Source organism: Musca vetustissima, unplaced genomic scaffold, assembly GCF_032173495.1.
Source record: "Musca vetustissima isolate MV318-11 ecotype Yass unplaced genomic scaffold, APGP_CSIRO_Mvet_v1 utg4709, whole genome shotgun sequence".
In the NCBI taxonomy this organism is placed as follows: domain Eukaryota; kingdom Metazoa; phylum Arthropoda; class Insecta; order Diptera; family Muscidae; genus Musca; species Musca vetustissima.
In genome coordinates, this window is record NW_026888605.1 from 367,228 (window position 1) to 383,092 (window position 15,865).

At 37.0% G+C, this 15,865-nt stretch overlaps 3 protein-coding genes across 3 annotated transcripts in view; all 3 read right to left on the reverse strand.

Annotated features, from left to right (window-relative positions):
• Window positions 1-15,865, reverse strand: part of LOC133336442 (protein wech) — a 199,589-nt gene that overhangs the window by 31,936 nt on the left and 151,788 nt on the right. The window lies entirely within an intron of this gene.
• Window positions 7,509-7,904, reverse strand: LOC133336462 (uncharacterized). Its single transcript, XM_061544760.1, has one exon. The coding sequence runs from the start codon at window positions 7,902-7,904 to the stop codon at window positions 7,509-7,511; it is 396 nt and encodes a 131-aa protein (XP_061400744.1).
• Window positions 9,661-14,619, reverse strand: LOC133336441 (eukaryotic translation initiation factor 4 gamma 2; the record flags this gene model as incomplete). Its single annotated transcript, XM_061544737.1, has 5 exons — window positions 9,661-9,841; window positions 9,907-11,001; window positions 11,050-11,711; window positions 11,779-12,713; window positions 12,847-14,619. Coding segments are annotated over 5 exons (4,644 nt in total), but the record flags the coding sequence as incomplete, so codon positions are not given.

Sequence of the window (15,865 nt, forward strand, 5' to 3'; positions counted from 1 at the left end):
ATGTTTTTAGGAAAAAGGGGTGTGGTTAGATTAGTTCTCTATTTAGAATAGTGGATATTTCTATTCTTAATCATTTTTTTGTTTTGGTAAAAAGAGGCGTGACTGGATTTTTGTTCAATTATATTCGTCACAATTTATTTTAAATAAAGTCCATAGCTGTTATTTAAAATAAATTACATACTATGTTAATATAAATTCGAATTTTTAACTTCTTCATAATATATGCTGTTTTATACATGTACCGATTTCATTGCTATAGATAAAAAATAAAGTTTCGATGTCTAATGTGTGTGGAACATGTTTTAATATCTCGTCAACGTGTTTAAAAAAAATTAGCCTAAGAAGAGTGGGCGTGGTCAGATTCTGTTAGTATAAAGTTCAATTTAATTAAAAAATAAGTTTGTGAGATAAAAATAATTCAAAAAAATGTTCGTCAATTATAACAGATTACTCTTCGATTTTTAAAAATTCATATTCAGCTTGTTTGCATGATTCTTGCTTCTCTAAAGTGCAAATCAAGTGCAATGATTGATTTGCTCCCTCAGTCCATTTACATCAAATTCCAATTATCTGTTAGAAATCATTTGTTTACATGTCCCTCCATCTTTGTTCGAAACAAATAAACCAGTTTCGGCTAGCAATGAAATCTTTCTTGACCTCGAACCTACCCGCCTTTCTTTATTTTTTTGTTTCCAGTGATTATTATTTTCACAATATAGCGGAGAAATGTGAAAGAACCTAATTCAGCCAGCAAAACTGACTTAATATAAAATCCTATGGAATCTCACAAAACAACAACAAATCATTAAGGAATGGTCATATTCTAGTTTCAAAACACAGCTTTCGGGGGAAAAATATTCAAACAATAGCCTGATAAGAGAAATGTGGATGCGCCAGTTTATTCCATTATGTTGCCCTTTAGCTACAATTTCATGTGAGATGCTGAAAATTAAATGGAAACAATAATATTGAAACGAACTGAATAATCTTTAGTCACAGCGAAACCGTGAAACCAGTTCAGAGCGGATTCGACGCTCTTCACTCCATATATAAATAAAATAAAACTGAATACACTCGTATTCATGTAGATCTTTAATTGCTTCGATTACTGATAAGAGCAGAAGGCAAGTACTACCACCATGTGTGTGCGCTGTGCTTTCCCTTGGATGTTTCATAGGCTTGCAACAATTGATTAATTACGAATACAGGGTGCGATGTATGTGTAAAGTTTATATTGGCAATTGAGAATTGGAATTGCATCTGCTGTCTGGTAATGATGATGAGCCGCCATCGTCGTCGTTTGTCGACTGATAAAACGCATCGCTTGTTGTGTGTCCAACACATCAATAACAATGCGAATGCGAATAAAAAAACGGGCCTGGAGGCCAGACATATTAACTCAATTCGTGCGCTGTCATTCTGCTGTGGGTGTTATCGGAGCGGACAATTCAATATTTGCATAATATTGATCAGACTTTGTACTTGGTTACTTTTTATTCTTTAGTATTGTGATTTGATTTTTATTTCAGAATCGCTCACACACATTTTCACTTGTTGGTGCTGCTGCAGCACACATTTCTGGTATGGTATGAACACAAAAAAAAAATAATAACTTTCCGATGTCTTGTATTGCTGGCAGCAGACGTTCAAAGTTCACTCTTCGTATAATGTTTGTAAACAAATAGTTTAGGAAATATACTTCGACCCACATTGATACATATAAAAGTATATATAACTACACACACACATTGACATATCGGTAGTCTGTGCCTCCAAACCTGGTGAGTTGTTAAAGGTCAAGTTGCTGGCTAGGGGGGAGCGCGTGTACTTTTGTTAGTGTTTGCCAAAAATATAATAATTCATAAATAAAAGATTATTTTTTGTGTTTATTAATTCACTTTGACAGTATCTCGTCTAGACATGCACAGCGTTGTTAGATGATATTATTTATTTTTTCTTTTTTTTTGGAATTTGGTTTCCCTAATGATAAAAATCGAGACTCCAATAAAAGCAAAACGAAAAAGAATTAATTATCAAGTCATAAAAAATAAAAGTACCAAATACTCAAGCACGTGTTTGTTTGAAAGGAAAAAATAGGCAACTTTTATTTTATTAAAGGCTGTCGGTAATTTCGGAACTTAACGAAGAAGTGTATTACGGAAGTTAACGTTTTTTATTGATGTCTAACGACCTTTGATTATGTGGTATATTGGAAATAAAGCCTATAAGATAGAGAATATAATAGAATAGAGGGGGCGAAGAAATCAATACCAAAATCCTTTGTTGTTAGGCCAAAAAATGCATCGCAGATACTTTATCGATTTAAGGTTTCTCAACTACAAACTGCTCTATTTTTTCACGACTCAGTGCTTATTTTGAAATACCACAAGTTTAAGGTCTGATCATATAAACAGAATGTTTTCGGGACTATATTATTTTTGGGTTAAGAAGTTGCATTTTTTCAATATTTTCCAAAATAAAGACAAAATATTCGCAGTTATTATAACACATTGGTCAAAAGTAATGGATATTTTCGCACTAGTTAATTCGTGATATTTTATTTAAATATCTCAAATTAAAAAAAAAATGGATTGTTATAATGGATATTGTTCAGATATAATTAATAATAATTCTACGTTTAAGGCTGTCGTAAATTATCATCTTTTTACATTAGCTTTCAACATAAAAATAAGCATCACATATCTTTCAATTTTTTCTTCAAACATATTACTATTAATACACCATGATTAACCACATAAATACAAAGTTCAAAATGTTCGTATGTCCATTTTCACAATAGCTAATTAATGGAACTTCTTGCCAGACGGTCAATAACTGTTCTTTAAGATAATCATTTCAATTTTTTTTCATTTTTTGGCAAAGAAATTGTTATCTTTATATTACGAGGGGCTAGACATTGAATAACGTCAATGTAAGATATCAAATAATTCTGGATCGTTCATTTCTTTTTTTGCTAATCGTAATTGATTTATACAAATATTCGCCACAAACAACATCACGCAAAAATAATAATACCAAAACTGCACTATAAATTTAAACGAATTATTGAAATTGTCTAGACATACCGCCAAATTGCTTCGAATGTTTTTTTCTCTCTTTTTTTAATTTGAAGACAACAATGGTATTTTCGCGATCGATTTATTTGTTGCTATGCACACGGCACATTTTACTAAATGATCCTGTCGTCACTGATCACAATCATAAATGTGCACAATTGAGTGGCACTCTACCTCTGGAAGTAAAGGTCCGTGGGGTCCACCTTTATGATGGGCCTAATCGAAATGTTTGCCTACAGAAATAAAATCATTTGGCCACAGCTAGGCAGACAAGCAGGCAGGGAGGCAGGCAGGCGCTACTGCAACATAAATATCCAATATGTATGCACACACAAATACACACGCCTGCACACAAACATCACCTCTTCTCTGTTTAGAGATGTAAAGACCCCGATTGTTTTGTACAATTTCATTTGTGTTGCTGGATAGTTGACCCTCCACGGTGTTGCACACTAAACATAATGAACAACAACAAAACATATTGACTGAAAATATGTTCTGTCAGCTAGTAGTAGAGCATCATCACACAAAGCAAATCTTGTCGTCCGATGACGAGGATGATGTGTCAATAGATAAAAAGAGTTAGAGTTATTCATTTGTTTTGTTGTGTTTTTGTGGAGATAATGTCCCCCGCTACTAGTTCATAGTGGGCCTTTTGCAATTATGTACTCCACACCAAGAGTGTGATCAATATAATAGATGGCCTATTACTCACAGAGATAACAATATTGGATTGTGTGTTTATTAGCACACCTAAGGATTATTATTAAATGCGGTATCTTCATATGAGACCTAGTATTATTATCTTTTCGTATTCCTACATCTATTCAAAATTAATAACAATGACATTGCAAGTATATGGTTCACGTGTCAACGAACGGAAACACAGAAACGCCACAGATATGTCTGCCAAGTGAAGAGAAGCGAAGGTTGACAAATATAAAAATGATGGATAACTAATCTCTTAAAATGACATAAAGATAAATATATGGCTGCATGACTTGTAGACCTAGGTGGTATTTTCGTTACCAGCTATGCAAAATTTATTGATAGTTAGTCCTGATTTAGATTAGGCGAGTTTACTTGCGGCAATTCTTATTGTTCTCTTTTGAACTTGCTTCATGCGACTATACAAGGCAATTCGGTTTCAAAAAAATATGTATATATATATATATATATATTGCTTGTTTTTACATTTTGTGACAATGTTCTGGATTGGCATTTCAAATTACTGACACTACAAACAAAATACACAAAACGAATTGCCAGAAAATTGTCGGTACAGGCAATTTTTTATTCTCACTCCCCCAAACAAAGACTGGCCGCAAGTAAACTCGAACAATATAAATTGAGACTTATTTAGAATTTTAATTTAATCCGAGGGATTTTATATCTTGAGTTTAAAAAAATGTAGTTACATTTAATAAACTAAAAATATTAATACAATAGTTGCGTACTTGTGCCTTTAGTTGGAGCTGAAGTAACCGGATGTTACCAAGTCACTCACATCTACCTCGAAATTAAAAATGGCGATGTGACGACTTTGTTTAGAAAATGTGGCAATAGCCCTACATATTTTTGAAATTGGTCGGTACTTTTATATTGTTAATATGTCACCTATATTAGCTATTGTTTACGTTCAATTATAACCTTGACTCTTCTTCTTCCTCTGAAAATTGTCAAAATGTATACCTAATGTGATGTGAATTGAATATTCTATTTGATCTAAAAGTACTTCCCTCACAAAATGTTTAAATCATTTAGCGCCAATGTCATCAAGAACACATCAAAGCAGTACCGCTTCGAGGAAATAACTGTTAAATCGGTCAATTTCTTTACATCAATTTATGTTGGTGTTTTATATTCTTCTATACACTAGCTTCAGCTTCATGCCAAAACATTAAAGTTTTTAAATGAAAAAAAGAAAAATATTTAAGTTTTTAAATGAAAAAAATCGATTTTGAAGAAAAAATTTCTGGCGTTACCTGATTTAAAAAACATTCAGCCTTATTCTGGATATTCGCTAGCGAGAGATTTCGTTTGTGTATTCATTCACAAAAATTCATTTTAACCCTCAGCCAGTTTCGTCTGTCTTTCAGCAAAAACAAACACATCAATAGTAACGGTATATAGGATCGCAAAGAAAGAGAGTACTTTTAAATGTCGAATATATTCGACAAAAACACTGAAAGGGTTAAATCCTGCAAAGAAAGTCCTGATTTATATTAGGCGAGTTTTCTTGCGGCAATTTTTATCGTTCTCTTTTGAACTTGCTTCATTCGTCTATACAAGGCAATTCGATTTCAAAAATATTTTTTTGACAATGTTCTGGATTGGTATTTTAAATTACTCACACTACAAACAAAATTCACAAAACGAATTGCCAGAAAATTGTCGGTACGAGCAATTTTTTTCAAGTTCTATTCCCCTTGCCCATCTCTCCTTCAAGCAAAGACTTGCCGCAATTAAACTCGCCTAATATAAATTGGGACAAATCAACTTTTGTAAGCAACTCTGCTGAGTTCTTGGAAGTGAGAGGTATAAAAAGTGACAAGGGGGAAGACATTCAAAAGAGAATCGAAGAGAGCAGCATCAGAGTCGCTTATAAAAGTTGCATGTATAAAACCCGACTTTTGGTCAGGCAAAATGTCTCGAGTTCGTCTCCAAATTGCATATAATATTCAAAATTGCCATACAATAAGTATTGTATAGATATATCAATTTTCAATTTCTATTTTTTTCATAAACGAGAATCTAGCCCAAAGGGCCAAAAGCGATTCAAAATATATAATATATAAAAATATATAATACTTATATTTTTGTTATCAGCTCTCTTTAAATTTATTTACATCACATTCTCCCACTCCATGTAATCCAGAATAAAAAATTTTCCCCTAAGCTTTCGAACTTGATTCAGAATAAGGAAAATTGAAAATGCTAAAAAAAAACTCGCTGCGAGGACAAAGTGGCTTGTTCTTTCAAATCAAAATGCAATTAAAGCAAAGAAGACTTCTAATATAGACCTTGAACGTTCGAACAGTTATTAACGCAATGGTCTATCTATACACGCCTACTTTTTGCAAAATTCAATGATTATTTTCAAAATTATTTTGGGAAACTGTGTAAAGCTTTTTATTTTGAAAACAACAAAGAACCACCAACGCTTATCTCAGAAAAAAAATTTTAAAATACATACATTCATTATTATGGCGGCGAGTTTGCATTTATCATGATGACTTGATAATCGTTGAACCTGTCACGCCTACTTTTTGCAAAATTCAATGATTATTTTCAAAATTATTTTGGGAAACTGTGTAAAGCTTTTTATTTTGAAAACAACAAAGAACCACCAACGCTTATCTCAGAAAAAATATTTTAAAATACATACATTCATTATTATGGCGGCGAGTTTGCATTTATCATGATGACTTGACAATCGTTGAACCTGTCAAAAACCAACTTCCGCCATCGCCTATTATTAGAAAAAATAGGTCAATATCTTGGGACCATGGAGGATATTTAATGAATATACTATTTTTGAATATATATATATATATTTTAATTTACTGGAAACTGTGTAAAGCTTAATAAAGAAGAACAATTTTATATTACCTGAAAGACACTAACAATGAAACAGTCAATATAATAATTCCTCATGGTTAGTGAATGTTGTTAAAAATTTGTACACAAAACGCCCATTTTGCTTCTAGAACTTTTTTGTATTTAGAAAGCCTTTGGTGTGGTTTTCCTCAGTGAATTTTTATTTCTAAATTCTATGATTTAGCAATATACTTTCGGACCAATCTTGGAATAGCCATTGTGCAATTACACAAAATTATGTTTATTATTTTTGTGTATGTTGTTCTTGTTGTTATGCATAATTGTTTTTATTTTGAGCTGTCTAACATCTCTCTGCTAATACTCTATCTTATTTAAAATGTTGTCTACATCAGAAATATAAAAAAATACCATAAATTGTTGATACAACTTTTTGCAAAAATTCTTCCCTTCCTGTACAGCATTGTTGGTTCAATTTTTCAATAAGTTGAATATTTGGTAGTTACAACTTAGAAAAATGTTGTCTACATCAGAAATATAAAAAAATACCATAAATTGTTGATACAACTTTTTGCAAAAATTCTTCCCTTCCTGTACAGCATTGTTGGTTCAATTTTGCAATATGTGCTAGTAGTCGGAATATTTGGTAGTTGGGGACGACGACTTTATAGAAAAATATTTGTTTCTATTTCAATTCTGATCTTTAAATTATCAGAAGTATATTCAAATATATAACAACTTTAAATCTAATGTACAAGACACGAGGGTATATTAAGTAGTTCTTAAAACGAAAATATATTATAATTTTGAAATACATATATTACATATACATAACTATGTACATACATACGTATGTATGTATAATGTCGTCGCTTAAACAAACAACTCCTTATTGTTACGCATATATTCATTTAATTGTTTTTCAAGAAGTGGGGCTGTCATCCGATCCACTTGAACATTGAAACTAACAAAAAATTGTCGTCCATAACGACGTGTAAACTGTTCCGCTAATCGTTGTGAGTCGGTTATGCTGCTCTGGGCTCCCAAAATTGTGGTGCCAATTATTTGGCCATCCTGAGGCATTTGCATTGCTACTGCCATCTCATCCAAACATTCTGGCTCTGCCGAGCCAAGAAACATCATAGTGGCGCCATTCATCTTCAGTGAACGCACGGTGTACTTTTTATCACCCACCAGGAGTTGGCCTTGGCTGGAGGTAAATGTCTTATTCGAATCCCCACATTGTTCTGTGTTATTTTCTTCTGGCATGGTGTGCTAGTGTGTGTGTGTGCGTGTTCTATTTTGTTTTGGGTTTTCTGAAAGTGGCATTTGCAAGTCATTATCGACCGGCATACAATTGAGGTTAATTAATGACGATGGTATTTTGTTGTAAGCTATACCTACTGCTCCCGGATGTCTGCTGGTTTTATTGTCGTATTTTTGTTTTGCAATTTAAATACGGATAATGCGTAAAATTTCTTTATTTGTAAAGAAGTAATTGTTTATAGTGTGACGAAGTGTATTTGTTTTGTTTACCGACCGGTTACTTATTGCTAATGCTGAATACAACTCTATTTATTGGTTACAGGGTGTCTCGTATTTAATTAAAATCAATTTTTTGACTGTTTAACTAATGCCAATTAAGGGAACCCCACCCATTCTCGATTTTAATTTTTCAAGATTTTCAATGGGCTGGTAAATGAATACAAAATGCTTGTTAAGGTTTGTAACTTTGCACATATATCATTGAAGATTTAAAAGAGAAGAAAAATAATTTACAAAAATTTTTTGTTATTGTCTTGTTGTTGTTTTTTGTAATTAAAGAAAAGTCCCTATTTTTTATGGCGGTCATGATAACTCCTCACTGGAACATCGGAATCCGAAAATTCCAACGGTGTTAGAAAGAGTACATGTCTGGCTCTCGTATGAACTAGGATTATTGACTTCGCTCTTCGACACAATAAATCGGCTATATCTTCAAGAGTTCTTGAGATTTTCACTTGAAATTTTGTAGAGACATTCTTTAATCAGTGTAGATTCGAATTATATCAACAAAAATTTTGACCCCGAGAATGGGGGGGTCCCCTTAAGTTTTATTTAAACGGCCAGCTGTTTTCTACTTGTTGGAATAATTATAATCTGCTCATTTTAAATACAAAAATTTACGGAAGCTCAAACATTAAAAAACTAGTGGGACTTTAATTAAGAATTCACCATATCCATGGTGATGGGATTTTTGGGGCATAACATAAACCGTAATCCGACACGATAATGCATATCTGTCGGAGGCACAACATGTCTCCAATATCCTCAAAGTTCATTTAGGTGTATCTTCACATTTTTGAACTTGTTTTAGAAAAAGTTCAAAAATGTGCGGAACCCCAAATATAGAGACACACACATTTTAAAGAAAATGAATATCAATGCAGTTTTGCGATTAGCTGTTGTTTTCGCTTTATTTTTGTTTTTATTTATTGATTTTTATTATTTTTCTTTTGTATTTTTTTATATTTAATGGAATTTTAATATTTGTTTTTTAATTTTGTTATTGATTGGTTTTCAATTGAATCCACGTTTTTTTTTTTGTTTAATATAAATTTCGAGGATTGATTTTTGTTCTCACAATTAATATATTTTTTGCTAGATTTTGTCAAATTGTTGTTGTTTTGTAGTTATGGTAATAAAAATAAAAAGTATAAGATTAAAATTAAAAGAGGCGCAGGGAGGGTACATTTTTATTGGGGACTATAAAGTCGTATAAACTCGACATTTGATTGAGAGAGAGAGAGAGAGGGCTGGGGGAGGCAAGGAGATTTGAATAATCATTGTAATTTTACTAACATAATTTAACTTTCATTGTGAAGGAACAGTGTGAAACTGTCGTAAACTGAAGCCTTGCATTGCGGTTTGCAGTAGAAGAAAAAGGACTTGATTAGATTAGAGTGTAACAATAATAATGGGCTTTTTAAAATCTAATACATTTCTGTTTTCAATATTTTCTCTTGTAATGTTTTTGTTTTGTTGCATTTAGTCTTCATCATCCTCAGATTCGGCCTCTTGCAACCAAGTCAGCCAGTTATTAACCTGGAATAAAGCTGCACCCTTTCCAGGATACTTGTCAGATATTTCTTCTTTCCACATAATGAAGGTTTCCTCGTCAATGACTTCAGCTTCATAAAGATATTTGAACCAACGGCACAACATACCTAAAAATAGAAAAGAAAAGTGTGTGTTGAAAAATCATAGGCCTTAACGTCTCATTCCGTCTTACCTTTGGGGAAGTTCTCATTAACGCAAAATACTTGCAGAGCATAGATGGCTAAAAGCTGCAACTCAATACTGTGGCCCAAGAACGACTTAAGGATTTGGCAGTAGTTTTCAAACAGACTTTCTTCTTTTTGAATGGTTGCCTTGTCGGGACAAACTTTGACGTCTGTACCTTCAGGGAAACTGGTTTTTGATGTTACGTATTTGACGACAACTGTCATTAGAGCACTGATAAAACCTTCCTCTTTGTAATATTTCGACTCAACATTGGCCTTGATCCACTTGTAGAAGGCTGTGGGATCAGGATTCGAGTTCAACTGTTTGCTCATTTCGGCCTGAACCTTCAGCAGCGGGTAGAGGAACGTCAATGAACGGTCCTCTAGAATCTCAGCCAAACGGGTCTTGTTGCGGTCCACCTCTGGCAAACAGTTCATCAAATCAATTTTACTAGCGCGGAATATTTCCTCCAGTGGTTCCTTGCCTATAAGTTTACACAACTGTTGAAGCACCAACAAAAACAATGGATAATGTTGACCATTGTCGGTGTAGTTCGCAATGTCGCTGAGCTTCAAAAGGGCAGATTCGCCAACGGTTCCCTTGGCCAGCAGGATTGCCACAAAAGTAGTTATGCGGGGATTCAGAGCTTCGCGCTCATTCATTTTCTTCACTACTTGTTTAAACACTTCCAAGACAATATTGTTCTTCAAGTTGATTTGCTTCTTCAGGCTTTGCAGGAATTTCAAAACTCTTTCTAGGTAATGATCATCGGCCTTTTCCAAGACATCCAATATGCAGTTGATGCAAACATCCTTCATACACTTTTCTGGCACTTTCAGTTCCATGAAACCTTCAACAACGTCAGCCAATTTTTTATCTTCCTCTTCGGCGCTCTCTTCCTTGGCATAAAAGAACTTATCCTTGATGTAGCTGGCAGTTTTCTTGAGCACCTCATCCTTGTTGAAGGCCTTATCCTTCTTCTGTTGCTTGGCAGCCGAACCACTACCAGCAGCTACATTAGCACCAGATTTTTCCGTTGAACCCTGTTTGGTCACTAGTTGTGACGTAGGTGTATTCAAGCGGGACTTCCTATCATTGATGTCTTCATTTTGATCGCTGCCGACGGCTTCCGTATTTCTTTGGGAGTTGCCAAAGCTAGAAGAGTTCTTGGCAAAGTCTGGATTCGAAGAAGTACTCTTGAGAGATTTCTCGAGGCCGTTACCAGATTTGAATTCGGCCTCAGCTGATGGTGTGGAAGATGGTCTTGGACTTTGTTGGTGCTGTTGTTGCTGAATGGATGTGAGGTGTGTTGTTGGTGTTCCTAATAGCGGATATTGTGCATTCGAAAGTTGCACATCCTTGTTGCCACCACCCAGTCTGCCAAGTCCTCCCGACAGAGGAGTATTGCTGCTGTTGCTCAATGGTGGCGTGGACATGGGCAGCATCGATGGAAGTTTTTGATTCTGGGAGGCTGCCTTAAAGAGTAGCGAATTGGCAGCCGGTCTCATTTGCAAGTTTTCTACGGAATCTTGGTTGGGTGTTATGATGTTGCGTTTGAAGCGCGGTGCTAAGTCCTTGTTCAGTGGATTCACGCCATTGTATGGATATTGGCCTGATTGATCGCGGTCTCTATCTCCTCTATCCCGGTTGTGAGGGCGATCTTCGCGATTGCCACCTCCTCCGGTGCCGGGACCATTCTGTTGATTGTGCTTATTGTAGCGGTTGCTGTTGTAATTGCCACTACCTCCTTGTTGGTTGCGATCACGATTATTGGAATTATACTGTCTGTTATTAGCCACGGGCGTGGTAAATCTGCAACAAAAAGATCGAATATATAAACATATTGTCATTGAATAGGGTTTGTTATCTCTAAACTTACGGTGATATAATTGGCGATGCTCCTGTAACACTAAGTCCCGAGAACATGTCGTTCAAACCTCCCGGTTGTAAATTCAAAGATAATCGACCCATCCAACTGTCGTTGTCGCGGTCATCACGATTATTACGCATGTCACGATTGCGGTTAGCGAATGGAGTTCGGATAATTGGCTCATCATCAGTGCGAATTTGCTTTATTGGCACTGGTCCCTCAGCGGTGCCCACTTTGCGAGGTACCCAATTGTTTTCACGCAATTCGATTACGTCTTTCAAGAGGAAACGTATTCTGGGTGGATAATCAGTTGATTTCGATCGTCGTTCCAATTTGTTCATGACCTGGTTCATCAGCTCTTCGCCCTGTTCTGAATCCAGGTTCTTGCCGCACGTCTTGAGCAACTGTGCCAAGCACTCCATGTCCTCGCACAGTTCCTCCTTCGTGGCCGTACGCTTGTTCTTCTTATCCAAAAGTTCGCAGATGCACTGGTGCAGAACATTTTTGGCCAACATGTCCAGCTTGTGGAGTTCTCCAATGAATTTAACGTTGCCCAACATGCGCTGTTTGGCCAAATGGCGGCGCTCCTCCTCATCAGCATCATTTTCGGCTAGTGCTTGGGGACGATGTACTTTGTTGAATTGTGAATCGGCTTCGTCGTCGCGCTTTTGGCGATTGTTGAATTTGTCGCGGCAAACGGCAATGAGTAAACGTAAGAATGTGCTTAAACCTCCTGGTTCCTTCTCAAATGATGGGGCTTCTTGTGATAAACGTTTGCACAGCTGTGCGTACATAGACGAGTACTTGGGCTCATCCAAAGCTTTATCGAAAATCAGCAGAATAACACCGTTCAAAATTGCAATTGAATTTAAATCGAGTTTTAATAGTTCGTCGCTAAGTTCTTGGAATTTTTCTGGAGTCAACTTGTTAAGAATACCACGGACCTGCAATGAGAATATGTTGAAGAATTAACACACAATATAACAAACATTTCAATGGTCCCCAGTTTCCCATCCCAGCAAACCTGCCTGTAAACTTATACCCTCAACCGTGAGGTGAATATATATTTCCACTTACCCTTCTGAATACAGCATCATTCTTTTCGGCTTGAGTAAGTCCATGTTGAGGACGCAATGATGGCGGCACCCAACGACCAGCAGATGGTGGTGGAGTTGCAGCCGGTGTGGGTTGTTGACTGGATACACCTGCAGTTAATGCCGATGTACCGACGCCAGAATTTGGCGATATGCCACGCGAAGAAGATGAAGAGTTTACGGTTGATGACTGTCCGGATGATAAATCTTGTCGGCCGCCCAATGCATCACGGTCCCCGCGGTCTCGGTCTCCTCCACGTACGGGGGGTGAGCGATTGTTCAGCGAACGATCTCGTTCACGGTGTTCGTATGAGGAGCTACCACTTCGCTCTATGCCCGATGAGCGCAAAGCAGAGGGTGGCAAACGACGCTCTAGGCTGTTTGTATTGCTTCCAGATGAACCGTTGGCTGTAATATTACGATCACTGTTGGATGTTCCGTTGGTGTAGCGTCCACCGCCACTTACGCCTCCGCCCCCTCCCCCAACACCTCTGGGAGAATCGTCGTAGTCACGATAATTTTTGCTGCTACCGTTGACGCCGTAATCGTCGCGATCGCGATCTCTCTCTCGGTCGCCTCTCTCTCGTTGATGCGATGAACGATAACTGTTTACATTGCCATCATTGGCGGATGATCGTGGTCCGTATGATTTGTTGTTGTTGTAGTTGTTATGATAGTTGTTATAGCCAGCGTTAGTTGAAGAACCGTACTGACGCTGTTGTCCGTTTCCATTGCCGTTTTCGTAGCGTTGAGAGCGGTATCCGCTGCCCGAGCCTCCCGAATTTAAATTACGCGAATAACCGCCGCCATCGGAATTGTGTGGTTGATAATTGCGTCGACCGCTGCCGCTACCGCCGCTATTGCTTTCCGAGTGGGAATTGTGGTATGCACCGCTGCTATTGTTGTTAGCGTTCAATGAACCACCGCCACGTCCGCCAGTGCCGCCACTACTGTTGCTGCCACTGTACGGATTACCTCCAGAATTGGAGTTGTTATTGCTGCCTAAACCTCCAGCTTGTGAGCCTCCCAAAATGTCACTATTTTTGTTATAGTAACGCGACGACGACGAATCGTTCTGGAAAGATCGCCGAGGCCGTGGGCTTACTTCTGAATCGTGTTGACGAATTTTGGCGGAATTCTTGCTATAACCAGAGGAAAAGTGTCCCGAAGCGCCTGGAGCTCCAGATCTGTTGCTGCTACCGCCGCCGTTCAAACTACTGCGAACGTTGTCGCCTGAGTTGGGCGAACGCTTGTAAACGCCGCTACCACCACCGACTTCTTTGGAGCGATTACCACCGCTGCCGCCTTGATGGCCGATGCCTGCGCTACCGTTGCTAGTTGGCGACGAGCCCTTGTCGATCTTCAACAAGTTCTTCAAGTTATTGAACGTATCCGATGCTGTGGTTATCGGCAATAGATTTGCGCTGGTGTTCAGCAAGGTTTTACCGACAGTAGGTGTCGGCGGGGATTGGCCACCGCCTCCTCCTCCTCGATTATGGAAACTCTCGTTAAAACACTCAGTATCGTCGTGATTAGCCGTTATTGCTAGCTTCAAATTGCTGCCTCCGATGCTTGGGTCACCGGTACTGCTGCCTCCCTCAATGGTGCTTGTTTTATATATGCGGTCCTGCAACGCGAAATTACTTTCAGTGTTTTGCACTAGCACAATGTTGGCACCAGAGTCCCAACACTGTCGTTTATCGTCGTAAGACTGAGAGAAATGACTATTTAACGTTGGTTGAGGAATGGTGAAAAATTTTTAATAAACACCGGACCAACAAAATGTATCTCCTCTTCTGGTTGTTCGTTCGGGTGGTGGTGGTGATTGGTTTTAACTCCTGCGCAACCCCAAATTAGTGTTGCCCGGAGTAAAATCACTGTGTGTAGTTGTTGGCTCTTGGCAAGTCCTTGAAGCGCAGTACACTGCGTCTTTGTCGTAGTTGTCTGAACACAAACACAATTACACTTAGAAAAAGGACTGGTTTCCTTTTTGGGTTTCAAAAAAATACACAAGAAATTAGTCAGAACCGTTTTGTAAATCTTAACACTTTCTCCGTTGACTCTACTATTAAGAAAAATAAAATCGGAATTTCAGCAAATATAATCTATGTATGTTGTATGTAGTAGTATTGTTGTATGTACGGTATGAGGATTGTGGTTGTTTCTCGGATATTTCGTAGATTTAAAAAAACAAATTATTTCAATAATGGATTAAGAGGAATTTTCGACAATTCTTGTTATTATTTAAATATTTGTATAATTTCTAAATAGATGTCTTGAAGTCCTGCAAAGAGAAAAAGGCAAAAGATAAAATTAGTAAGGTGTGATGAAGACGAAAAAAAAAATCGGTGCTGCAAAATGTGATGACTCATATAAACAAAAACAAAAAAACCTATCTATAGAGGTGGTATCGAACCTATATTTTCCCCCGAAAAATTATAACTGAATGAAACTGAACCAGCAGCAGACTCACAATGAATGTTTTATTTCCTGCTAATTTCCGATGTCATTTCATTGTTGTCTGACGGACGAATGCAAAAGTGAGTGTGGATGTGTGTGTGTGAGTGTGGGTTTTGCTGTATATTCCATAAACAATTACTTCAAGATCAACAACCAACCACCACCAGCACGAATAATAATTTAATTTTTATTTTTTCATTCTACTGTTTTTTACATACACTCTCTTCTCTCTCTCTTTGTATCCCCCATTTTCTCACACGCTGTGCCTTTTATAAAACAAAAACAAAAAAATAGTACTAACCCGATAGCAAGCTCTAGCAACGATGTCGTTTTGTTTTTGAGGTTAAAAGAATTTACCAGCAACGGCAACAACTGTCAGTCAGTCACTCAGCCAGCAGTAGTGGTTTAATGATTCATTATATTTCAAATCCATGCATTCATTGTGCGTCTGTGTGTTTGCACTTAGTTAGTATACGTGACGGCAACAACGACGTCGGCGTTGCCGTTGTAGAAAATGTTTTTATGATTCTTAATAATAAATG